This window comes from Embiotoca jacksoni, unplaced genomic scaffold (assembly GCF_022577435.1).
Source record: "Embiotoca jacksoni isolate LCO1_2020_lvr unplaced genomic scaffold, fEmbJac1.0.p SCAF_10, whole genome shotgun sequence".
Lineage (NCBI taxonomy): Eukaryota > Metazoa > Chordata > Actinopteri > Embiotocidae > Embiotoca > Embiotoca jacksoni.
Window position 1 is genome coordinate 7,640,084 of NW_027185230.1, and position 25,367 is coordinate 7,665,450.

General features: G+C 40.0%; 1 protein-coding gene across 3 annotated transcripts; it reads right to left on the reverse strand.

The window, feature by feature from the left end:
* Positions 1 to 562: 562 nt before the first annotated feature.
* Positions 563 to 24,645, reverse strand: LOC138206567 (patatin-like phospholipase domain-containing protein 7). Of its 3 annotated transcripts, none has more exons than XM_069163375.1 (36): positions 24,531 to 24,645; positions 23,995 to 24,046; positions 23,724 to 23,798; positions 23,451 to 23,538; positions 23,205 to 23,287; positions 22,866 to 22,963; positions 22,619 to 22,759; positions 22,376 to 22,535; positions 21,749 to 21,829; positions 20,937 to 21,065; positions 20,677 to 20,757; positions 19,701 to 19,833; positions 19,522 to 19,593; positions 19,272 to 19,348; positions 19,000 to 19,155; positions 18,729 to 18,806; positions 17,925 to 18,130; positions 17,616 to 17,747; positions 17,375 to 17,498; positions 15,296 to 15,409; positions 14,855 to 14,921; positions 14,547 to 14,696; positions 13,739 to 13,802; positions 13,023 to 13,191; positions 9,864 to 10,046; positions 9,508 to 9,626; positions 9,108 to 9,264; positions 7,723 to 7,839; positions 7,464 to 7,533; positions 7,047 to 7,163; positions 6,748 to 6,896; positions 6,474 to 6,626; positions 6,130 to 6,249; positions 4,195 to 4,279; positions 2,870 to 2,976; positions 563 to 1,754 (listed from the first exon to the last, which is right to left on the reverse strand). In XM_069163375.1, the coding sequence occupies exons 2-36, from the start codon at positions 24,043 to 24,045 to the stop codon at positions 1,644 to 1,646; spliced, it is 4,017 nt and encodes a 1,338-aa protein (XP_069019476.1). In that variant the 5' UTR covers position 24,046; positions 24,531 to 24,645; the 3' UTR covers positions 563 to 1,643. The 3 variants fall into 3 exon arrangements, with proteins under 3 accessions (XP_069019476.1, XP_069019484.1, XP_069019468.1); XM_069163383.1 differs by having other exon boundaries at positions 9,132 to 9,264; positions 23,995 to 24,064; XM_069163367.1 differs by having other exon boundaries at positions 23,995 to 24,064.
* Between the last annotated feature and the right edge of the window lie 722 nt (positions 24,646 to 25,367).

The following is a 25,367-nucleotide window of genomic DNA, read 5'->3' on the forward strand; positions in this document are numbered from 1 at the left end:
CAGCGATTTAAAAAAAAAAAGTTAAATTTAAAAAAAAAAAAAGGACCACTTATTTGCATTAAACTGGCCGACAGTCAGGACTGAACTGCTACGTACACTTGGGTGTTTGGTTCTCACAGTTTGCTACAATCAGCGGGAGGAGCACCATGTAGATGATGCTGGTTTAGTGGCAGTGAAAAGAGGTGAGAGGCAGTTTGTGTTCTGCAGGTGCTTGATAAGTTGCTCACGCTATCTCCATTACCGGCGGATATTCTTGCACGTATCGATAGCGATCATTGTCAGCGGTGGCTCAAATATAATACTAATATATATATAATACTAATACTAATAATGCTCTGCTCTCAGCACGTGTGCATGTACTTGTTATGCTGTGGGGCTATAAACCGGGTTCTCGGTGCAATGTTTAGTCCACAGCACGCCCCCCCCCACGTGATGTCACTTGATATTACCTTATTTTAGCACTGTTCCCGTGGCAACCCCCCCCCCCCCCCCCCCCCCCCCCCAGGTTAAGAACAACATTAAAGGCTCAGCTTTCTTAATAGTAAAACACAATACTCGCATATCAGTTTCTGAGATTTCTGCCACCTTAAATACCGGAGAGGTGATCGGCATTTTATTTGTGTTGCTCATACTCGTGAAAAACTGAAGCGACCAGAGCAACATCTCTCCCATCAGTAACCGAGTCCAGGATACTCCAGATAATCCTCCAACTGCTTCCATTGAATCTACTTTCTACTTAATCAGTCCCAACTTTTTTTTTTAGCTTGTGGCCCCTGAAGGTCAAGTAATGTCTACTTGTTGCCCCTCATTTCAGTTAATAGCCGTAATGTAGGCAGTAGCTAAGAACAGTTCAACCAAAGAGTAATTCTTTTTCCCTTTTAGACCATTTTATTTGGGGCATTTTCATTGCCCTGACGAGATGTACATGTCCTAATTTGAAAAGAGAATGTAAAAATGAGTGAAAGATCAGAAAAAGAATCATAGTTTTCTCTTATTTTTGTATTCCTGGAATCATTATTTTAGTGTACTAGTTTTTCTCTGTAATCTCTTAATGCTGTATTTGGCTGAGATGTCAGAGATTGTCATGTCAACACCATCTGCATGGTCAGAGGAGTGAAATTATTATTTATTTTTATTATTCAGATGAACTGACCCTTTAAAGACCTCAAATGTAGTTTAAAAGTACAAACCAACAGAGATTCATAGTTGTTGTTTTTTTAACACGGGTCTAAGTGATAAGTATTTCATGGAAATAGTATCTCCTCACAGGCCTTTCTTTAATCTTCCACTGGACTGGTGCAATTCATGTAAAGCTACAAGAAACGGAAAGAAGGAAACCTCTATCTCAATATGAGAAATGATTAGCCATGCAGCTGCTCTATTAACAAGGAATACATACTGTAGGTGCTGGATGCAGTTTTTTTTAGGGGACTGTCCATTTGTTATGTTAGCCATACAGCTAACGAGGAAAGGTCACAGAGGTCAAAATAATTGCAGGCACTTGAGAGCAGGTTGGCAGGTAGAGTCAAGTGGGATAGACAAGAGGGTAAAATATGGCAAAGACAGGCAAGTTAAATTGTGAGGACCTGTTCAGGCAGAGTTCATTAGAGCAGTCATCACTTAATGGACTGTTTGGAACCGACTTATTGGCTTGACAGCTCTTCCGGCGGACTGTCAGGGGCGGCGGGAAACGGAGGGTGGCAGCTGGTGAGGGAGGTAATGGGGCTTGCACGTCTCTCCTCCAGCTCCTCATCCTGAGAATCAAAGGCAAGGTGACACGCGGCATTAAAATCATATTTCTGTGAGAAATTCTTCATCAAGGAAAATGTCTTAAATGACCCCCGAAAAATTACAACGCAAGTGTAACGTGCTCCGCTGTTCACCTGGCAATCAAAACCTTCAAGCATAAAATGTATAAGGAGGAAGCATGCTTGTGTGCTTAGAAAGACCTTGTAGTATTTCAGCATACTATATTATATACAATTATTATACCAGTATGGTCCCCACAGACTCTATACTGTTCAGCTAAACTTCCTTTAATGTCCTGAGCTGGACACTTCTTCTAACTAACTGCCCCTTAACTCCATTCAGTGTCTGCAGTGCAACAGAAGAAACATATTTGAACTGCCTTTACTTGTAGTCAGGCTGAGAGATGCTCTGTTTGAATACCACAGGAACTTTGTGCCTCTTTTGAAAACTGATCACAATTATCTTCACGCGTCTAAAAGACTTCACTGACATTTTTCTCATTTGATTTGAATCACCTTCACAGCCTAAATTAAATTACAGCCCCTTTCTATTGGCAAATATTTGGAGATTTTATATTTCTTTATTCGCAGATGTTATACTTGTACCAATGATTCCAGTCGATCTGAATCTGTTGTGGACTCTTAATATCGTATCATTGTTTTTTCATCCAGCTTTTAAAACATGAAAGAAGTTTTCTAATCCCACGTTTTTTACTCAAATTTATCATTGCCCTAAAAGTTTCTCAACTTTCTCTTAACTCGACCTAAAATATATCATTTTAGTTTAATTAAGTGGCCTTTTAGTGTCTTCCAATTAATCTTCCACTGTATTTTATGGTGTCATTGATCCCTTTTAAAGCATGAATTGGCCTGACTCCAGCATGAACTTCCATCTGTGTTTGTTCAGTGGTCAGCGAGATACTTTTGACTTTGCCTTAGTCTAAATTTCAGGAACATGATCGTGCCCAATAATACTGACAATGTGTTGAGTAAAAAGCAGCATACACAGTTCACCCTGAGAAGCTTATTTCAGACGTGGCCAAAATGCAATGGATATTTAAGTGCTGTGTTTATTAGGAGAGACCCCACAGTGTCCGATCTTATAACCAAAGGTTTCGTACCGTGTCAGCAGTCTCTTCCTCTTCAGTGTAGCGATTGTATGGCTCCATGTCAGACAGAGCACTCTCCAGTGCCTCCTCTTCGTAGTCAGTGTGGTAGTCCGATTCCTCTGATGAAGGGAAGGAGTGGAGGACAGGAAGCACAGAGGCACGTTGCGGGTGAATAACTTGGAATACGTGACCAACACAAGTGGGCGTGCAGGTGAATGAGTCAGAACAGCAAATATGTACAACACCGTGAGAAGTCAAACATGGCACTTCGATAAGTTATGGATGACAAATTAGGTTATAAATAGGAAGAAGAGAAATATAGAAACTGAACTGTTAGCTTTCACTGAAACACTTGCATATCATTTGAATAGGAATTGTTTAGTCGAATGCAAATTTGACACATTAAATCGCACCGTTCGCATTTATCAGGGCTTCGTGTTCACTTTTCAATCAGTATGTTGGAAACCGAGTGTGTGTGTGTGTGTGTGTACTGTACACGCATAATTCACATAACATTTATTCTGCAGTTGAGATGCAACAATACATTTCCTCCTCTGTGTAAAACGGATTCATTTCCTAATAGAATATGACAGGAAAAGGAAAAACCCGTCCAAAAACAAATGGGCGCGAGCGCACGAAAAACAAACACGGAGGAGAAAACGTGCCGCGCTTTTGTCAGACACTGTTGCTGTGTTTCAAATGGTGTACTTGTGCTACGAACACACACTATTTTGAGTGCATAAGTGCATTCACGCTGTGAAGTACGTTTCTGCAGTGCCCGACAAGCACCAGGACGATGCACTCAAAACACCCCAAAAAAAGAGGCGTCAAAACGCTGGACGCTTTCTGCCCTAAACGGTCGCCATCTTGGCTCCGTAGAGGAAGTGGCGGCACCGCTGACAAAGAATGTTCAAATTAAGGCTCTGAGGAAGCTGCAGATGTTCCTGAACACCACACAAAAGTTGTTGTTTTTGTACTACCGCCGCTGGGAAAAAAAAAAAAAAAAAAGAATCAGCGTGTTAAACAGAGGAAACAAAAACACGTTAATTTCGGAGTAAAATAATTAAAGCTGCCGATATTTTGGCGGGTGATGTGTTCACATGCTGAGGTCATTTCCAGTCAGTGCAGAACGGCAGTGTGCGATTTGAAACAACACGACCCTGTCAAAATTCCTGCTCTGCACAAGTAAGAGTCCTAACGTGGAAGAGCACTATTTATTAGGGTGCTACGGGAAGTACGTCATTTGGAACACAGCGTGTGTCTGCACGTGTTAAGAAGCGCCATCATGGGTGTTGGCTGCATGTGACAGCATTGGGAGTGTGTGTTGTTCATTTTACCGTTCACCACAGCAGGTTTGACAGGCTCGATGCGGGACACAATTTCTGCCAGGTCAGTGAAGGACGCGTTGGGACAGGTCACCACCTAAAATACACACATTCAGATTCAGGGACTCTGCGATTGTCATGTGATTTCAATCAGCTGGTTTAGACCAACTGTGATTCCGACCCAACACGTCATCTGTAACGTATTGCTCGTTACGCCCGTTGATGAAAACGAATAACAACTTAGCAGGTTCAGTCAGGAGAAGGGTGCAGCGCTAATTTGGATTCGGTGTTTTTGTCTTCTTTTAAGCAACATGCCACACCTCTGAACAGCTGAGTTGTGAAAACAACACCAGTCAAAGTGTTTGTATTTAATACAGACTTTTTTTTTCAGTCTGGTCTGGGTTTTTTTTTTTTGCAACTTTTACTTTTCTTCCTGTTAAGCACATCCGACCTAACCTGGATTGCTTTTACATCTTTTAATATACCATTTAAGATCATTATACGGCCACATCAAGATACAGCCTGACTATGATACTGAACATGTCAAATAATGTCAAATCTATCAGGAGAAGAGATGCATTCTTTCCTCTCGTGGTTTGCACCCTACAGTTGCCTCTGAAAATAGAAAGACACTCATTAGCCGTCTCTGTTGGGTGGCTGTTGTTTTAAAGAATGAGAATGGGAGCAGTTCATAAGATAGTCTTAAGCATTACTGTTTAAAATCTGCACCCACAACGTTGCTCCATGCTTGTCCACTGTTGTTTAGTTGCATCTGTTAGTTTGCTGCTTTGGGTTTATTGGTAAATTGTAATGGTTCCTCTCCGTATCAATCCTGCTGTTCTTCCCTTCATCCTCCATGTTGCTCAGATTGAGGGTAAATGTCTCATCTTTCTTCATCGTTCTCTCTTGTCTCTCGTTTAGTGTGGGCTTTGTCTTTGACATTGCTCAAGGACAAATCTGGTGTACGCTAAATATATTTCTCCGTACTTTAGGAGTAAACTAATTCATAGTTTTAATGTTATTACTTGAACAGTAGTGTAGCCCAAGGCCTAGATTAACAACAAACTACAGCTGACAAAAGAATATATCGCAAAAACAATAACAATGAGAAGATGTACCCAATGGGATACATCCATTTGGCCCATTAAACATGAACGGGTCACAAGTGAGGTGATGAACATATGAGAATTCAGAATTTGTCTGACAGATGTGGGGTGTTTTTGGAAAACTTACTGATATAAGTAAGTAGTGTTCTCCTCCACCGTCTTTCCTTTTAAATAGTAAATAATCATTCTCAACCTCACACATTTTCCTGATATGTTCTGTGACAGCTAGTATGTTAGTATGGACTCGAATGTTCACTGAGAGAATGTATTATTAATCCTGCAGAATTAAATATTTTGTTTGTTGTTTTAATGCCGAGCTTGCTTGTTTTGGCACAGGCAGGTACTTCGGCAGAGAAGTGACTGAGTTCATCCGTTTTCCTACATTAGGTCACAGTTTTTTTTTTTAACTTTCAGTTAACAAGAACTGCACTACATGTTTGTCATATCAGCTCTGACTTAAACTGCTTGGCAATGACAAGTGTGATACATATTTTGTGCTGAGGGCAGAGCGAGCGGGTGCTACACCCAGAAGTGTCTTAATTGTAACTATAAATTGATGAAGGATCATGAATAAATACTACTCAATTTGACTTTTAAACAGCTCTGATCAAAATGTCAATTCACATAATTTTATTCATAAAAGTTTGATGCATTTCAGTTTGTCACGCATGTCTTCGTGGCCAAAACTGAAATATTTTAATACAACATTTTAAGTCATGTTGGCAAGCCACGGGGAATATAAGGCCCAGTTTCTTTGTATCGAACTCTCTCTATTGACATTTTTTGTCATACATTCTATACCGCTCACAAATACACTATGTTCCCTCCCCCCCATCCTTACATTGTTCTTGCTTTGGGTGTTGTGGAAGTCCTCTTGGTGTCTGTCTTTCAACATCTTCTCCACCACACCACTGCGACTCCACACATCGAACAGAGTCTTGCCATGCTGGTATCCCACCTCCTGCATAACACAAACAGTCACATATTAGTATTATTCGAAATAATTTTGGCCAAAGTCGGTAAAAGCCAGGCTGATACATCAGACAATATAATACATACATTTATTGAGAATAGACTTTAGGGATTTTTTTTTTCTCTAATATTTGTGACTGAAAATAAAAATGTTAAAATAATTAATGAATAAGGGTAAAACAGAAAGTTAGAAAACTCATTGTTCAAACTTACAGCAATCTCATCAAACTTGCCAAACTCCAGAGTACGGTATCTGTCGATTGGAGGTCTGACATACTCGCAGTAGTCGCTGTTCTTCACAGATTCCAGCTGCCTTACACAGCACACATAGGCCAGCCGAGTCTGAATCTCTGCCATGTTCAGCACCTATGGAAATGAACTTATACATCACTGAAAAACACCTCCAAAAATATCCTGGTTGTTATTCATAGTTCTCGTTTACTTTGCGCACACTATGGTGTGTCTTTACTCTTAATCAATCCATCACCTTTACTTTCTCAGCTAGGGGGTTGAGGCGTTTCCATAGCAGCCACCAGCCTGAGAGCGAGTCGCCATAATTAGTGAGGTTGGTTTCATCCCGGCTGCCCACGTCAATAGCTATCACCACTTTAGCCCCCATGGAGCGCGCAACATCAGCTGGGACAGAAGAAGAATAGAGCCTCAGGGAAAGTAAAATATACAGAGGTGGTAAAATAGTAACAATGATATGAATGAACAAAACTGAGAGAAAGAAGGCTAAGTTTCCCTTATAAAGTAATAAAACTGAAAACACTGAGTGTAACAAACCAGGCAGGTTGTTGATGTAGCCTCCATCCATCAGTAGGTGTCCATCTTTGGGGTCACAGAGAGGGGGCAGATATCCCGACAGAGACATGCTGGCACGAACGTACCTCCACAGAGAACCTCAAGCAGCAAACAAGCAACTCTAAGTTTTACGCCCTTTATGCACTTTGTGTTTGATTAGAACCAACCAACCAAACCAGACTGAAAATTAATCTCATCAATGAGACAAATTAAAGGGTCAGTTCACCACTGAGAAACCATCAGTAGATATCAAACCTCCGCACTTAATACTGCAAGTATTTTATGGCTAGATAACTCTTTGGTTAAGAAAAGTATTTTTTTGCCATTTGTGTGAACTGACCCTTTAAGCAAACAAGACCAAATACTCTTTAAAACAAACAAACAGAACACTGTGTCTACCGTCAGTGTGTACTCTCATGGCTGAGGCAGTGATGTCAGTTGTGATATTGAAATATGGGATCCGAAGGTCCTGCATACACAAAGGATTACATCAAAATGGATAAAAAGCACAGATGATACAGTTACTTGTCGAAATCCAACAGACATTTGAGGATGTTTATCTGCTAAAACTAACTGTTAGTTCTCTGCTCTCTTCTTAACACCCCCATGTTAGATGTGATCATATTAGTAGAGTCACTGTTGACCTCCTTTAGCTCACCTCAATCTGTTTGCCTTTGAAGACGTTGCTGATGCTGGAGTTGAAGGCAGCACCAGAAAACATGGAGGTGATTGGATATGTCAAATCCAGAATCTTCTTAAACACTGAAGTCATTTCCTACAAGGAAAAACAGAAGAGTTAAATAGTTTATTTGCTCCATACAACTCCAATATCTTGTTTTCTCAAGTACAAAGTAAAATGAATCCCCAAAAGTTAAAGTTTAATTTGATGTAGCAAAACAAATCTGGTAGATTCTGGCAACATCCATAATTGTTATTCTTTTCTGATGAGTGTATAAATATATTTATATTTATACTATATTTATAATATATTGTTATTTTTAGTCATTTAAAAAGTCATGAATGTTTTCACTGTTCATCTGACTTAGTAAAATGTTTTTCCTTTGCAATGGCACAGTGGTTCTTTTAAGTCGATACGGAGGAGGAGCAGCAACCCTGCAGCTGCTTCTGCGGGGAAGGTTCAGAACCAAGGACAGAGGCAGAGGAGGAGGGGCGGTACAGACTGTGGGAAGACAAATTTTACTACATGTTCTACCTGCAGACCTGGACACAGAGCAGGTGTCTGAAATTAGCCATCATGGATGGTCACAGCATTGAAGACCTGAGGATGAATTTAATATCACAACTAAAACGATCTGTTCTGGAGCTAGATGTAAAAAAAATAAAAAATAAAAAAAAAACACCCAGAGCTGTGTGTGCAACTACCTATTACTCTTGATGGATATTCTGCACAGCATAGGTTATTATATTAATAGCCCAGCTGAAGTTCAAACTGGAATGGATTAAAAATCATTTGCTGTTCGAGTCACGTTCACATCGTACTAAATAGATGGCAAGTGTAAAACCAGAAAACTTAAAGTACTTGAAAATAGTCCTCAAGTGGAGGAGGAATTGTTGAATTCAGCTCCTCTTCCACCGAAGAGAGTACTATTCCCGTTCAAATGATCCCTTCGCATACTTGTTTGTCAAGTATGTGTTCACATTCTAAGATAATTTGAAGTCTAGGGAGACTAGAGGGAAATCTAGGGGAAAAAAACTCTTGGTCCAAGCTCTGCAGTCAGCCGATGTTATGTAATGTCCTGAAGATGTCTGATCAAGGTTATGACGCATCAAACATAATCCCCCGTCTTTCTAAAATCATTTCCTGTGACCGTGATTGTGTCCCCTGTCTAATTAAAAGAAGGGGAAAAACTTAAGAGCTTGCGCTTTTGTAGTTCTTGTAACATCCCGAAAGAGGGACATTGGTCATTTGATGATGAGTGGACAAAGTTTGTGACCCATTTTAAGGATAACAAAGCAGAGCAGTTTAAAAACTCTATCTGAAATCTAAAACGAGACAAATGTCAATGCTGCTTGGACTCTCACCATTGCCCATTCTTTGGCCCTCACCCTCATGCGGCTGTGGCTACGGTCCTCAGCGTACAGTGCCCCCATCAGGGAACCGATTGAAGTGCCACCAATGATGTCCACTGGGATGCCAGCCTCACAGATTGCTCGCATTATGCCCACCTGGGAACAACCCCTGATGGGGAGGGTGGGGAAATAAACATGGAAAGACGGAAAGAAATTTTAATAAAAAGACCGCCAAACCCAGCTGACAGTAAGATTGAGGACAAAGTATGTTTGCATTGATGCTCTGAGGCTTTAAAATTCTTTTAACCCCAAAGACGTCTCATTTAAAAGTAACTATTGCAATTCAAGACTTGCAATTTTACATATATTTTTTTTTAACTTTGAGAGAGACAGATAGTGGGATGAATGGTACCTGGCTCCTCCACCTCCCAGGATAAGAGCAATAGTGTTGCCGGTGAGAACGCGAGCAAGGCGGGAGAAGTCAGAGTGTCGGTCTGCCGGCTTCTCGAACACCCGCTGATACAGTTCCAACTGCAAAGAAGCAAAATAACTGCAATTATAGCAGAGAGAGGGAGTGAGATCGTGACAAAATGGATGACAACAATTATGTAGGAAGAAAGAAAAGATTATGAGAAAAAATGCTAAATGGCAGGGTAAGAGTGGATCAGATAAAGGAGAGTACTTTAGCAGATGAATCATCACGGACATAAAAAATAAATAAATAAATAAATAAATAAAAGCCACTCTGGCTCTGTTTTCCCTTCCTACCAATTTGGGCAGGCTCCTCTTAGAGAAGACCCTTCGGGGACAGGAGAGGTGGAGGTGTCTGGAGATCCAGCTTCGCATGTTTAGCCAGTTCACTGTTCCTTTGGGTGGGGGACCGTCTTCTCTGTGCAACAGCACCAGCTGCTTCTGGGCACGTACTGCACTTCCTTCCAACCTGCGCTCCAGCTAGAGGGAAGAAATTGAGGACGGATGTTTTTGTACGTTTACTTCTCACTTTCATCAGAGTGGCTCCAGTGTAGTGCTTGCACAGATGGAAGAATGACAATATTGAGCGCTAGCCCAGAAAAATACTGCAAACTCGTGAGACAACATTAGGTTTAAGCAGGCACAGCATTAGAGCTTGTAGAAGGTATGCGTGTTGGATGTATGTTTGGGAACGTAAGTGTTTGGTGTGTAGCTCAAAGCTCAATTTCAAGAGGACTCTTATTTTGAAATTAAGCATTATATCTGGAAAAACTACAAAGTAGATATTCTTACATCTGAGAATGTTGCATATCAGCCTGGGCACTAAGGGCAGAATAGGAAGGTTATTTTAGAGATGAATTTTAATTCATTTTCATTTTTAGAGTTCAATCTGTAGATAAGCCATTTTTTATTATACGACTTCCCTGAATGAACAGTCTAATATGAAAAAAGTTTAATAGTCTGAGAGGAAGGTCAGAGCTGCAACCTCGTCAGCAGGCCCCTTCTGCTTGAAGGTATGTGCAAGGTGAGAGTGTGTGCGTGTGCCCTGAAAGATAAAATCAACCCTGAGCTATGACTCATTCCGAGCCTGAGCAATTATTGATCCATCTTACCATTTTTCCCACCATTTCCTGTTAAACGGGGATACATTCTTTTCTTTTCTCCCTGTGAAGGCAATTACCTTTTTCTTCATCAGCTGGACATGCACCTTCTCTCACACCCGGCCTCTCTTTCACAACATCCATCCACCCTTTGCTCATCTCTCCTTCATGCCCAAGGGTCAAATTCAAACCATTCACAGCCTGCCTGACCATTAAGTTGGTTAAGCCCCTGGGGGAAAACCATGATTCGGGAGTATAATGATCAGAACTGATCTTAATATTATATCAGACAGAGAGCTGCTCAGCTCTTTGTCAGATAACACACTTGTGCAGCATGAACAAGAGGTCAGTAACAATTATATGTATATATAGCAGCAATAACAATTTGTGTATTGATGTCTGTTGAGAGTAAAATATAAACATCGGGATCGGGAATGTATGGCCAGCTATAAAAAAAAAAAAAGGACCATTAACATATGTAGATATATTTAATCCGCTCCATCTTTTCACAGTTCAGATTTTCAGTTCCAGATAACAAAACCTTTCTAGAGCTGCAAAGATTAGTCAAAAGAGTGTTTGACAATTTAGTCTCGATGCATTAAGGAACAATTTGACATTTTAGGAGATGTGCTTATTCGTTTTCTTTCCTAAGAGTTAAATGAAAAGATGGCTACCACTTTAATGTCAGTCGGGTAAATGAAGCTACAACCAGCAGCCAGTTAGCTAAAAGCCAACGTCCCGCAGCTCTAATTAATTTGTAAAATCTCTTTTGTATAATTTGTACAACGACTGAAGTGTAGAAATGAGTAGTTGTGGTTTCACCGCCGGTCATGTGCAGGGCGACTTCTTGTCTAAGAGCAATCACTGGAGTTTTGTTCACATCCTAAGGTTGCCAGGCAACCAGCAGATAAATTAGTAGTTCACTGCACCTGGTCAAGCTCTAAGATAACTGGCTGCTAGCTCCATATTATAGTATGGACTTGCAAATGAATATATTTCCCAAAATGTTGAATATTTCCTCCAAATAATTCATCAAATAAAAATGCCAAACTTTAGTTGGTTGTCGCGTCTTAAATGTGAAGATGTGTCTTTTTTCTATGATACAACCACCAAGCATTTTATTAGGAACACCAAACCCTACTGGCAACGCCCCCCTCCAGATTTGTTAGCTGTACATTCATGCCGCGAATCTCCCGTCCTACCACGTCCCTCAGGTGTTTCCTTAGATTCAGATCTGATAACTTTTGCTTTGCGACATGGTTCAATATCATGTTTGAAGTTGCTACCAGAAAATGGGAAAACTGTGACTATAAAGGGACGCACATGCACAGCAACAATACTCAGACGGGCTGTGGCATTCAGACCATGATTTCCTGGTATTAAGGGGCCCCCTTAGTGTGCCAGAAACACATTCCCCACATACATTCTGAGCCTACCATCTGCGGGCCTCAGCAGAAATCGAGATTCATCAGATCGGGCTATGTTTTTTTTTCCAGTCTTCTTTAGTCCAGTTTTGGTGAGTGCCCAATGCCTCACCATATTAATTAATGCCTCAGATATCCTGATATGAGCGAAACCCGACATGTACTTCTGCAGCTGTAGCCCATCCACCTCAAGGTTAGATGTGTTGTGCATTCTGAGCTGATTCTCTGCCCATCATGGTTGTAAAGAGTAGTTATCTGAGTTACCCTCGCCTTTCGGTCAGCTTGAGCAATCTGGCCATTTTCTTCTGACCTTTCTCATCGCTTAAATGCTTGTCCATATGCAAAACTGACGCTCACTGGATGTTTTTTTTTTTACACCATTTTGAAGAAATTCTACCGACTAAGAATCTTCACAGACAACTCCAAAGACTATTTCAGAAATACTTAAACTAGGCCATCCAGCATCGCACCAATCATGCCAAGGACAAGGAGGCATCGCATTTGTTCTCATTCTCATGTTTAATGTGAACATTAACAGAAATTCCTGACCTGTATCTGCATGTTTTTATGCATTACACTGCTGCCACGTGATCGACTGATTGATAATCGCAGGAGTAGGCATGTGATCCTTATAAAGTGCTTGGTGAGTGTATGTAATTTATAATGAAGTAAAAAAATAATATTTTTGAGGGTTTCATGGTCGCCCCAGGTGCAACAGAAAATGTAACAGTAAATTGTAATGAATAATCATTCATTCATAAACTGTTTTATTATTGATAAATTAGTAGTGAAAAAAAAAATCCTTATTTGCGGCACTAAAGCAGATCAAACAAATGCTGGACTGTAATTAGCAAAAACTACCTTTTCCAGTTATTCACCTCCCTCCTCTCCGGTCACAACTCTCCACTTGTAACCCACATCTACTACCTCACCTCCCCAACGGCAGGGTCCTGCTCTCCAAGTCCCACGATAATGATGCAGTCAGCCTGACGGATGCACCGCTGCGTCCACGGGGTCAGCGTGTAGTCAGTCTGGTAAAGAACTATCCGATGGATGTCTTCTTGTTGGCCCAGCCAGCTGGACAGACGGTACTCATGGACACTAAAGAGGAAAGAAGTCCATTAATGACACGCGGCATTGTCCAGCTGCCAGCATACAGTAGATCCATTTTCCTGTTGTGCCAATGAAGAAGCACCCTTGAACAGAATTTAATGAGGTAGAAAGACAGAAAGCCTAAAAGATAATTAAAATCACCAAACAACAGTATGAACGAGGAAGAGAATAGAAGTTAAGATATTTGATCAAGACTCATTTTATTTGGGGGTTTGCTGAAGAGAGCATAGATGCAACTAGGGTTGCAGCGGGGATGGAGATGTTGAAATGATCCGTTTTGTTTTCTCCATGGCATGGGTGTGTGTGTGTGTGTGTGTGTGTGTGTGTGTGTGTGTGTGTGTGTGTGTGTGTGTGTGTGTTTTGCCCATTGTTGAGTCTGATAGGCAGTCGAGTAGGAAAGGAGTCGCAACACGACTTTTATTTTTGAATAAGGGTGCCGGCTGCAGCAACGTGGTATTGGTTTACCGATGCAACCCCAGATGCAACTGACGTAAAAGGCAAAAATGGGTAAAATCAGCAGTCAAACAAAACATACCTGTCTAGTGCTGCAGCTCCAAGGCGTTGTTTGATAATATCACTGGTCAGCAGCAGAGTGGGACCTGTATGTGAAAGATGACAGATCACACTTACAGTCAATGTATACTCAAAGCACTTGCAACATCTAAGTGACTTAGACAGCTGAGGTAGTTCCTTAAACATAAATACAAAGTAATTTGATTGTTGAAGAGCAACCAGTCAGTCACATTGATCTTTTTTTAACTCCTCACTATAAATTTTGTTTAACAATGTTTGTTGAGTATTATTTTTATGGCAGACAGTACATTTTTGAATAAATACTGTATAATAATGTGAAAATGCATAGTTATTGTCCAAATACTGCCCAACTCTCTTCAACTGACAAGAGCTGTTACATCATAGCAGGGGGGTGTTAATGAAACGATAACACCTAGACAGACACTTCATATATAATTGTGTCGGTTTTGTCGAATGATGGATAGGACTGTGTCTGAGGTAGTGACAGCAGGATGGCCCCATTTTTACAAAAATCATCCAGGACCTTAACCCTCCTGTTGTCCTTGGGTCAAAGTGACCCGCAGCTGTGTTCAACCAAATTCCATTTTATTTTCATATTTTTTTGGGATCATTGGTGACAAGGAGGCTGTGAGGGTTTCTTTAAAGAATGATGACCAATGATCCCAAAAAATATGAAAATATAGAAATAAAATAGAACAGTTTGACCCGAGGACAACAGGAGGGTTAAGTGTCCTCAAGTGTCCCAATTGGGAACTCAACATAAACATCAGGTAACCTTTAGCTCCTGTATATATTTATTTTTTTCTTACCTATTGCAATGAGCGCATGCTGCAGCTCAAGGGTGAAGGCAGTCAGAGGAACCTCTTCTGATACAGGCAGGACTGCCACAGTGGAGAGGTTAGAGGCTTGGTTTCCTGCGTCCCACTTACTTCCCGGCGTGTGAAGGGCCAAGCTACGGGCTGGGGATGTTTTCAACAGTAACACTAGTGTTAAACACCAAGAGCAGAGGGACAACCCAAAGCAACCTGTGCATTAACGAGACGCAGCATGCACACAGATGTATTGTAAACAGCATAAGCCAAATTATAGACAACATTGCACATGCAGATGCACACACCTGTCAGAGGACCATTCACCTGCTGCAGGATCTTCTGTCCTAGTAGATGGATCAACCTGGTGACAACCTGAGATGCACAAACATCAACTGATTTTCAGAAAGACTGCTGTTGTTTCCTCAGTGTGTACAGAGAGATGCTCCCTTTGAAATGCAATTCATGCGCAGTAAATTAATCTTGATTTTAAATTCAAAATGTTAAGAAAAGTCAAAGCAAAATGATCAATTTGATCATAATGGTCATCAATTGTTTAAACCTTTCATTGACAGGGGCTACGTTCAATCAGCTCAACATTTTTAAAGCAATCAGTTTTATACCTTTTTAGAGATGACCTTTTGAAAAGCTGTAAACATATGCTCTATCCACCAAAACAACTTTTTTTTTTTTTTTAACTGAATTTTGTTTTCAAATCAGATGAATGTAACACTTCAAATTTGGCCTGCCTGTGGGAACTTCCTCTTGATGGAGCTGAGGGCTCCTTCTGGTAGCTTGGCCAGCTCAGAGTCTCGTACAGCGTGCACCGTGGTGGCTCTGTTCTGGTGGGTCAGCGCCTCCACCTGCACAGAAATGAAAGACATCACATCGCTTACTTGGTAGGAAAACATAAAACTAGTTCTCAAGTAAACATAAACCCAAATTCTTCCTTATCATTTCCGAAAATATAAGTATATACTATCAAATAAATCGTACGAACACGTTATTTAAGTTTTAAAATCAGTTTTAATAGTCCATGCCTGTTGAGGATCCTTCTATTGTTCCAAGAATTTCATAGTTAACAAGGGGAAAAAAAAGCTATAAATAAAATGTCATCATCTCATCATCCATAGCTGACGTCAACACAGTGGTGCTAAATACGTCTCACAATGTTAGCCACCTCTATAACAATCTTATTTCCACTATCACAGAAGCTGCAATGACAGCTTCCCTCCTCCAGGTAACAGTAACCATAGCATCCATCATACAAGTTATTATTAGAAGCTTTGTGGCAGAGACCAGCCACACCAGCCAATAGGAAAATAGGTGAGGGGAACTAAGTGATTTTGCTTTACATAGTTTGTCAAAATGAAAACAGTCCAGGCATTAGTATCCATTTTAGATTCTAACTGATCAAGGACAGCACTGAGTCACAAAATGTTATTTTCAGAGAGGACAAGAAAAGGAGTCAGACGGTATGCCCTCAATAGAGCCCTTATCTTTTCTGTTTACTGCACTTTGTGTGAAATGAATGATAACTAAAAAAACATTTTGAAAGCATGCTCACTTTAATTTTAGGACCTAAAACGTATGCACAGTACCGCATGCTAACATGTTTTACATGTTGCACATCTTTTGTTCTTCAGGCTTTGTGCTTCACAAATTCAACTTGAATTAAAAATATTAATATGGTATTAAAGACTGCTTTTATTTGAGTAGGTAAACATCAGGATTGATTGAACTGTTTAATTGGAGACTGTCTTGGCTAGCTGTAAGACATGCACAAAATGAGGGTGGGAAATCCTCGATATACGTAATCAGCCTCAATCCGATTTAGCTGCAGTCCACTTGCTGGAGACCAAACTATAGGCAGAGGGACCCAACAACAACAACAACAGCTGATGGTAGCTTCAGTGAAAGCATCACCAGGGAGGAAAACATGCCAGGTGATATGTATGGGTCGAAGAGTTCAGGCAGTCACTGACTGCAAAGGATTTTCCACAAAATCCACACAGCTCTGGGTATATTACTGTAAAACTACTCAAGTTAAAGCTTAGACTTGGTCTGTTTATGTAGTATCCAGTACTTCATTTGGTGAAGCACAGAGCCTGAAGAACAAAAGATGTCAAATGATGTGCAACTGTCATAAAATGGTTTGGTCAGGACTGTATATTATTGGTCAACGTATTGATAAATTGAATAGTTTAACAGGTACTGACTATCTAATTTTTTCTTACTCGGAATAAATCCAACCAAAACAAAATGAGAAATGACTCAACAACTGCACTGTGCACACGTGCTCAACGCTGACAGCCTGGCTTGTGATTCTATTGCAAATTTCTGTCTAAATGTGTTTGGAGTTGTGACTAACAGCATGCTCTTTGTAAAGAGCGTGAAAAACTGATCTATATTATTTGTATTTCAATTCAATCTCAGCTACTTGCAAGTGTTTTGTCCCTTTTTTTGCCTTGAAATATTCATAAGATGTACTTGGTTGAGTTTTTATTTACTGGCAGTCACAGCAGTCTTCTGGTCACGCTTTTGAAGAGCATACTAGTTTGGCAGATTGTTTTGTCAAGTATACAATATGGACTGATAGTGAATATTCTATGAATGTGATGATTAACTGCTCTGAATGAATAACAGTTTCTCATGCATATTTAAATCTGTACATTTTTAATCGGCTTTGTAGAAAAACTCACGCTGTCATTAATATTTATGATGAGTCTATAAGTGAAAATGTCCTACCATAGTGCATTCATTATATATTTTCATAGTTTTCCCCTAATATTCACTATCTCTCTCCCCCTTGTTGTCATAGTCCTTACCACTCCAATCAGGTCACCACGTCCGTACTCTCCTATCAGCTCTTTCTTGCCATCCTCCTTCATGATTACAGAGCGTAGTCGACCACTCAGCACTATAAAAGTACTGTCTGATTTCTCCCCTTGCCTGAAAAATAAGCAGATATCTAAAGATAACAAATCTGCAAACAAGTCAATGAACCACAACCAAATTTAAGACGTTGTTTCAAAAGATCATTTTTCCAATAGTTCAAAAGTAGAATACCTGTAAACGGCCCTGCCAGCTTCCACAGCCATCCAGTCAAGAGCAAAGTCTATCTGTCTGACAAAGGATGACATCCTCCTCACCACAGTGTGAGCAACATTCAGCACTACTTTTGGCTCCACACGCATTATTCTGAGGAATGAACAGAAATCCAAAGGAAAAGGCAGGTAAAAGAAAACGGATCATATTCATTGCTCAGTTAAAAAACTGGAAGTATCTTTCTCAAGTCTTCAGTCTAGAAAACTACACAACTATATTGAGTACACATTGCTGCTTGGATCAGTGAGTAGAAGTGTCCGTGTGACTGACTCATAGAAGTGGGTTTTGGAAATGGAGAGGAAGCTGCAGTCTCGCTGGGCTCGAACGGTGAATATGAGCGGATCTCCTGTCAGGACAGCGAGTTGACCAACGAGCTCTCCGGGATGCGTCACAAACAGACGTGTGTCTTCTTCTCGGTCGATCATCCGCTGGTAAACATGGAGGAGGCCAGAAATGACAAACTGGATGCTCACCTCCTAAAAGATATAGAGTGTGAAATGAGAGAACAGCACAGATGTAAAAGTCTGAAGATGAATGCTTTAACTCGGGTGTTAATGAAATGCATTGATTGCAAAGTTTTTAGTGTGCAGCACCAGAATAAAATCCTATTTTAAATCCAAATTTTTTTAATATTGTGTTGAAATACAACAAATTCATGCAATGCATGTTTTATTGTTGAGACAAAATCACCACAGACCAAGCTGAACATTTTAAATACACAAATCTCTACTAGTAAATCCCTCGGTTTTGAGGTGTTTGTTTGCCTGATGAGCTTTAATCTCTTTGTTTTCTTGTTTATCAGTCAGGATAAACACAAGTCTTGTGACATTGCCAAATCACTCTTTTTCTGTAATTATACCCACAAGTGACAAGTTAATTCAACGTTAGTTAAAATTCCAGTTTTCCTGATCATGATTGTAACCTGTAACACCTCGACACTCTCCAATGGTAGCATGCTCCATAGTTCGAGAACAGCTGTAGTATACCATATTAATTACGAGAATAACAATAATAGATTAACCCTTATATAAAAGTGTCATGAAAATGAGAAAGGAAGGTCTAAGTTGTTTTCACCTGGTCTCCCTCACGTGCTACCACAGAACCAGTTTTGACTTGGTGAAGGGTTACTCTGCCCTCAAGAAGACTGGGGTCCTGCAACAGAAAAAAACATGATCTGCCGATTATAATATCATAAAAAGACCCTTTCCTGACAGAGATCTCCCATCATCAGACTTCTCCTAACAAACATGTGACATTAAACAACATAGATTCCAAATGAATATTTTCTTTGTTTTTCAAATGTTAAACTGTAAAACCTGCTGATATTCTCTGATCGACCACTCACCTGCAGCTGGATGATTCCCAGCAGGTCTCTCTTAGCCGCCTGGAGGATTGTGCTGCTCTTACTCAGGTGGATGGCATCAGACTGCCCTCCACTGTCCGTGTAGTGAAACACTTCAGATGGCGTGGGCTGCATTGTCACGCTTTTCTTCAGACTAGACTAAAAAGTCAGGCAGAAAAAAAGTGATATATTTATATAAATTGCAGATGTTGGGATACAATGTGACACCTGCAATGTCACAAATGTAAAGGAGTGACATGGCAGGAGAACCTTACTTTGTGAGTGACAGGACTGGATGGAGCCTCCTCTACAGCGACTCGAGCTCGTTCATAAGCCATGTTCAGGTCATTACCTGTAACTCGGGATAAAAGGATGAGGATTATGAGTTTAAGTATGTCTGTGTCTCTGTGTGTGTGGGGGGGGGATGTCCTTGCTTTCAGATCAGTGACTGTGATAAGTCTGTGCAGGAAATTAATGCAGGCATATGCCATTTGGTGGCCGCTTATGTCCAAGACAGCAACTCACCTGTGCAGTCGCTGGGCATCGAGATGGATCGCAGCTTCCTGTGGCTGCTTGAAGGGCTGTCCTTTACACCATCTGTTTAATGTGAAGTGAAGTGCCAGCACTGGATCAGTTTCAAAACAACACGAAGCTAAGTTTCAAATGTGTATGTGTGTATGGAATGACATATGTGAGTGTTTGACCTGTTTCTGTAGGGCTGTCTGTGGTCCCAGTGGGCAACTCATCCTGGAAGTGGAGACGACGAGTCGCCTTTCCAGAATTTGCTTCTCCCATCATCACATTGTTTATATTGGACAAAGGCACCGCCTGACTCTCCTGTCAATTAAACAACAACAACAAAAAAGTCCACGTTATAGTTTAGGTCAGATTAGGTCTCCAAATTACACATTTCTGGGAAGAAAAAAAAGAAACAGCAACCTGTGCGGTTGAGAATATAGAGCATAAAAGTAGTATTCAGCCAGAACCGCATACACAAAATATAAATTTCTGGAAATATGTATGAAGATAAAATAGCTTGTAAAAAGCTTGGGTGCTCAGATTTTTGGCGATGAAGCAGTTTCTCAGTTTCTGTTCATCAATGGTTCACTTGTCAGAGAAAGGGTATCACTGTTTGGTGACATTCATTGATGGATGTCACTTATTGCTACTCAACAGAATTTAAATTATTAATTATTTTAGGCTGTTTTGAGACTGATAATTACTACAATAAAAATATTTTTAAAAGCCTTCAGGAACTCTTCAATGGGAACATCTTTTTACATACAGTACTCCTCCCCCATAAAAGGAGTATTTTTAATAATCATAAAGTCAGAGCCCAGCCAGGTTTAAAGGTTACTGCTCTCCCCATTTCTGCGGAAGGCTTATAGTCATTTTTATTCATTTTCACAGAGCTTTATGAAGGACCAAGTTATAATGCTGTGCTTAATGTTGTGTGAAATTAGATTGCACGTGTGTGACTAAGTGTGTGTGTGTGTGTGTGTGTGTGTGTGTGTGTGTGTGTGGTGTGTGGTGTGTGTGTGTGTGTGTGTGTGTGTCTTTCTGTGCTTGTTTATGTGCAATTTCATCAGAAGTTGTGCTTCGGTATTCAGTGTGAGCCTCTCTGCATGACTGTGTGTATACACACACAACTATGTGTGTGATAATTAATTCCCCTCCTACCGGATTGAAGAGCTCGGTTGTTAGGCCCAAATAGTTGTGTAACGCCAAAAAGGTGACTCTTTGGAGGCGCACAATGATTATCTGCAACACAAACAAAATCAAATACTGAGGGAAACAGAGCAAAACATATTATGCATTAGATTGTAGTTACATCCAAATTAGTTCAAAATTATATAAAATATTTTAGTTAGTGATGTATTTCTGAGGGAGGAAACACAAACAATGACATAATACATATTTGATGTTGGACAATCTGTTACCTGAATAACGCGCACAAGTGTCTCTGGATATTTCTTAAACACTGAGTCGAAGGCAGATGCAGGTAAACGCAGGATGGTGGCACGAGTTGCAGCTCGGGCTGATACAGTCTTGTATGGAGCTGGATAACCCTGACAAACAGTAGAAAAGAACCAAAAAAAAATCAAAGACAGAGCACTGTAGCAGGAATCTGATCTTTTCACTTCAGTGTTGATAGTCATCTAATCATAACTCCATGGAATAATAACATGAAAGATATTTTTCACCTCACTTCTATTATGAGCTTGTATGATGTGCTTGAAGCTCTTTAAACATGTGGCCTGTTTAACCTATAACATAAACTACAGTATAAGAGTGAAACGGCCTCAAAATATTTGTTTACACTTGGCAAAATCACAATATGTCACCACAATTTTATTTTCATTTTGTGATTAGATTTTGATTTCTGAAAACTTGTACCAAGCTTTGATTTCATGATTTTTGTGTGTTTAAATGTGTCACTTAATGTTAAGTACAATGTTCCAAACTATGGCAATCTGAGAGATGAAAAAGATCTAAATTATTCTGTTTTTCCAAAATTTTCAAAATGCACAAATACCATAAAAAACACAGTTTAAGTAAATAAACTTAATTTGATTGGAGTCAGGAAATGAAAACAAAACAGTATGACACTGGACAAAATTAATTGACACATATGGATATGAGGCTAATGCACAAACAAATTGAACTGACACGGACAAATAAGGGACAAATGGAGGGCAAATAAGGACAGAATCTATTCTGATGTGCGGAGAGAGAATAAATAGGACCTCACAGTGATAATGTCCAGAATACTGAGCAGGCTGTGGACGCTGTCTCCAGGGAGCACGTCCTTCACCACCGGTTCTGTGCCATCCTAAAAAACAAGAACACAAATATAAGAAATGACACCAACAACAGTCTTTATTCACAATTTACTGCCCTTTTTAAACAAATCTCCAAGTGTCCAGATGGACTTCAAAAAGTAGCCATGATGAGGAGAGGTTTAAATAAGTTAACTCACTTCCTATGTTCTTACATGGCAGAATCTATCAGGTTAAAAGTTGTGTTACTGCCATCTGCTGTGCAATTTGTTTTTCATGCGCTATGCACAGTGATATATTAGTGGATCGTGGAAAGTAGAAGAGGACACTGAAGCAGTCATTACATAAGGAGCCATTGTGTCACACTTTATTGAAATCAAATTTCAAATGTATTGGATGACACGACAGCTGATGACTTGCCCCAGTGTTAGCCTTTTTGTTTGTTAGCTTTATATATAAATGATAGATGAAATGGCCATGTTTGGTAGGATATCGCCTAAAACATGATGACAAAAGAATCACCACACAACAAAAAACAAACCAGACTGGCAAATTTTTAAGCTTATTTTGTTTCTGAATTCAGATCAACATTCACATACGTTCTCTTGGATGCAAAGCTCAAGTCGTCCGTCCTGGACCACATAGATGCTGTCGTCATCATCTCCTGGCCTGAACAGACCTTCACCCTCTTGCAGCTCAATAAACACCATGTGGCGACACAACTCCAGAAACAGGGGCTTCTCAAAATGACCCAAGACCCTAATACAAGTTGCAGAACACACATGTCATGAAAAATCAATAGATGGGGCTAAATCTGTAGGAGACGTTGTATATTTGTCTACCTGACATTTTTCAGCATATAGAGGACCTCAGAGGGCAGATTTGAGCTTTGCACATCAAACTCTGTTAGGTCAGCCTCCAGCAAGGAGGGAGGGGGTTCCTTGGGCTGCAGGGTGGGAGGGTCTTTACGGATCCTCAGGATTCTGCCCGCACAAACAATGTATTTAACCAAAATTAAATCATCAACATGCAGCAAGACTCAAAACAAATTTGCACACAAAGAATAACAAATATATTAAAGGTGCATACTTGCGAGCTATGCTGAGAACTTTGGTTCTTTTGCGTATGCGCTGCGGCTGCTTTGATACCGAGGTAGAGGTGGTAGGAGTCGAGGACAATGTCTGGACCTTAGCAAAGCAGTAGCATATTCAAGATTAAGTTTACCGCAGACAGAAATGTATTAAATATGAAGAGATTGTATTATCATGCCTTCCTCACTAAGCTAAATTAGTAAATGTATACAGTATGATAAGTGGCCTAAATACATAAAGATAAAACTATTCACTTAATTCTTTATGCTGATATTAATCTCCCAGGCTGTAAACGTTTATGTAAGAGTGTCACAACAAAAATGAAAATGCAGAAAACCTTTCGCATTATCTTCCTTCCGTAGAAGAGCACTTTATCTCGCTTTCTGAAGCGATAGTGTGGTACACCAGGCTGTTGTTGACCTTGTCAAGAGAACCCAAAAATTTAAAAAAAAAAGAAGATACAGCCATATGTTAGGACGACGCTCCGAAGAAAAAATGTACGCAGGGCCATATTATTTTAGGTACAGGAAAAAACAAACGACGTATAAATCACGGAAGTTAGGAAAGACATCCAATAACTCACGAGCAAGTTTGAATCTCCTGTAAAGGAAGAGCACCACGATCCCAATCAGTGAAACTGCGACTGCAGCTCCGATCAGCACACCCGTGAGCTGCGGGACGGACGAGAGCAATGCAACAATCCCACGGTCACACGAGAAGGTATTACTTGTACAGCTGCACACAGCAGAGGATATGTAGGCTGCCGAACGTAATCCTTTAAAGTCCAAAGTCGTGTCACAGTTAAAAGAATGCAAAGTAAGTGTGTTACGAACACAAAACGTAGTAAATGTCGTACCATGGTAGTCTGCATCCTCTCTTCCACAAACTGTTGCACTCGTAGTCCGATGTCATTTCTGCTGTTCATCAACACCTAAACATAAGTTTGGTCAGCACAATTTCATGAGTCTAACTATTAAAAAAAAAAAAAAAAAAAAAAAAAAAAAATATATATATATATATATATATATATATATATATAACACAATAAATAAATAAATAAATATTCCAGTGTTATATTCTGTCTGTGCAGACCATTTGTATGTTTTATAATAAATCGCGGTGCTTACTGAACTCGCCCATTTGCATATGTCGCTGTCGTCGTCTCCGTTACACTCCATCCTGCAAAACAAGTATTCCCTTATATCGGGTAGAAAAGACAGCAGCGTTAAAGGAGAAGAGGTCAAATGTCCCGGAGGAGGAATCACGAGTTGTTAGAAGTAAAAAATAAAAATAAAATAAAAAATAAAAGGGGGAATAAGAAAAGAGGAACATAGATTTTTTTTTATTTTTTTTTTTGCACATTAGCGATATTCCGCCAGACACTCGCTTCGTGTCCGGTTCAAATACAACTTTACGACGTGATAAGTCATAATAATAAACGATAAGTTCGTATAATTATACCGCAATAAAACAACCGGCGGTCGATGTTGATTTCAGCGTTTTAACTCAAACGTTAGTCGGCTTCACGTTAGCGGAGACAACACTAGCTAGCAGCCGCCCGACTTGAGGCTAGCCGTCTTTATCCTGTCATAATAAATCACCACAGTGATCTTCAGATTCAAGCTTCGGGAGTTTCTCGGTGTGCAGAAAACACAACGCTTACTTTTAGACGGTTTGTGGCGCGCTGCGTCAACCTCGTGACATCGCTAATCAGACGATAAGAGTAAAGTTAGCCAGAAGCTAACAAAGTTTTCTATAATGTTGCCACTTGCTTGGCTCCGCCCTTGTCTCCCGTTGCCTTGGTACCGCCGAGAGCTCTTGTCCAATCAGAGGACGGCCCATCTTCCTGTTTTTTTTTACAACAAAAGCATCGTATCGTCTTATCATCGCTCTCAATTGAGGTTGGCTTTAGATTTCAAGTCAGAGGAATAGATTCAGGGGGAAGTGAAGCCTTTTTATTTTTCCACATGTTCCACTTACCATGAAATAAACCAAACAAATTGCAGTCTCTTTTAATTTGCTCAACCTGACCCCAACATTTCCCCAAGCGCTTACTTTCTATCTTTTCCCGAGCCTTGTGGGCCTCTAAACAAATGTTATATATGGGCTGAAGTGGTGTAAGTTAAGTACACTTGAGTACAGTCTTTAGGTGCTTGTAGTTTACTTGAGTATTTGCCATTTTATGGCACCGTATACTTCAGCTCCTGTCAAATATTCTGCTTTTAACTCTCTACATTTATTTGACAGCTGTGATAAGTTACTTTTGAATAATAATATTAGTAAAAACTATAAAACACATTACATATGATGCTTTATTCTAGCTACATAATATTAAACTGCCCAATAATGTATCAATTTGTTAAAATGAAAAGTTCACCATTTACAAGATTTAAATACTCCTTACATGTAAATGCATCAGCAATAATATTCCAGCATATGTGCAACACGAGCTATGGAAGAATAACTACACAAGAGGTAATTAGGCCTGCATAATGAGTAC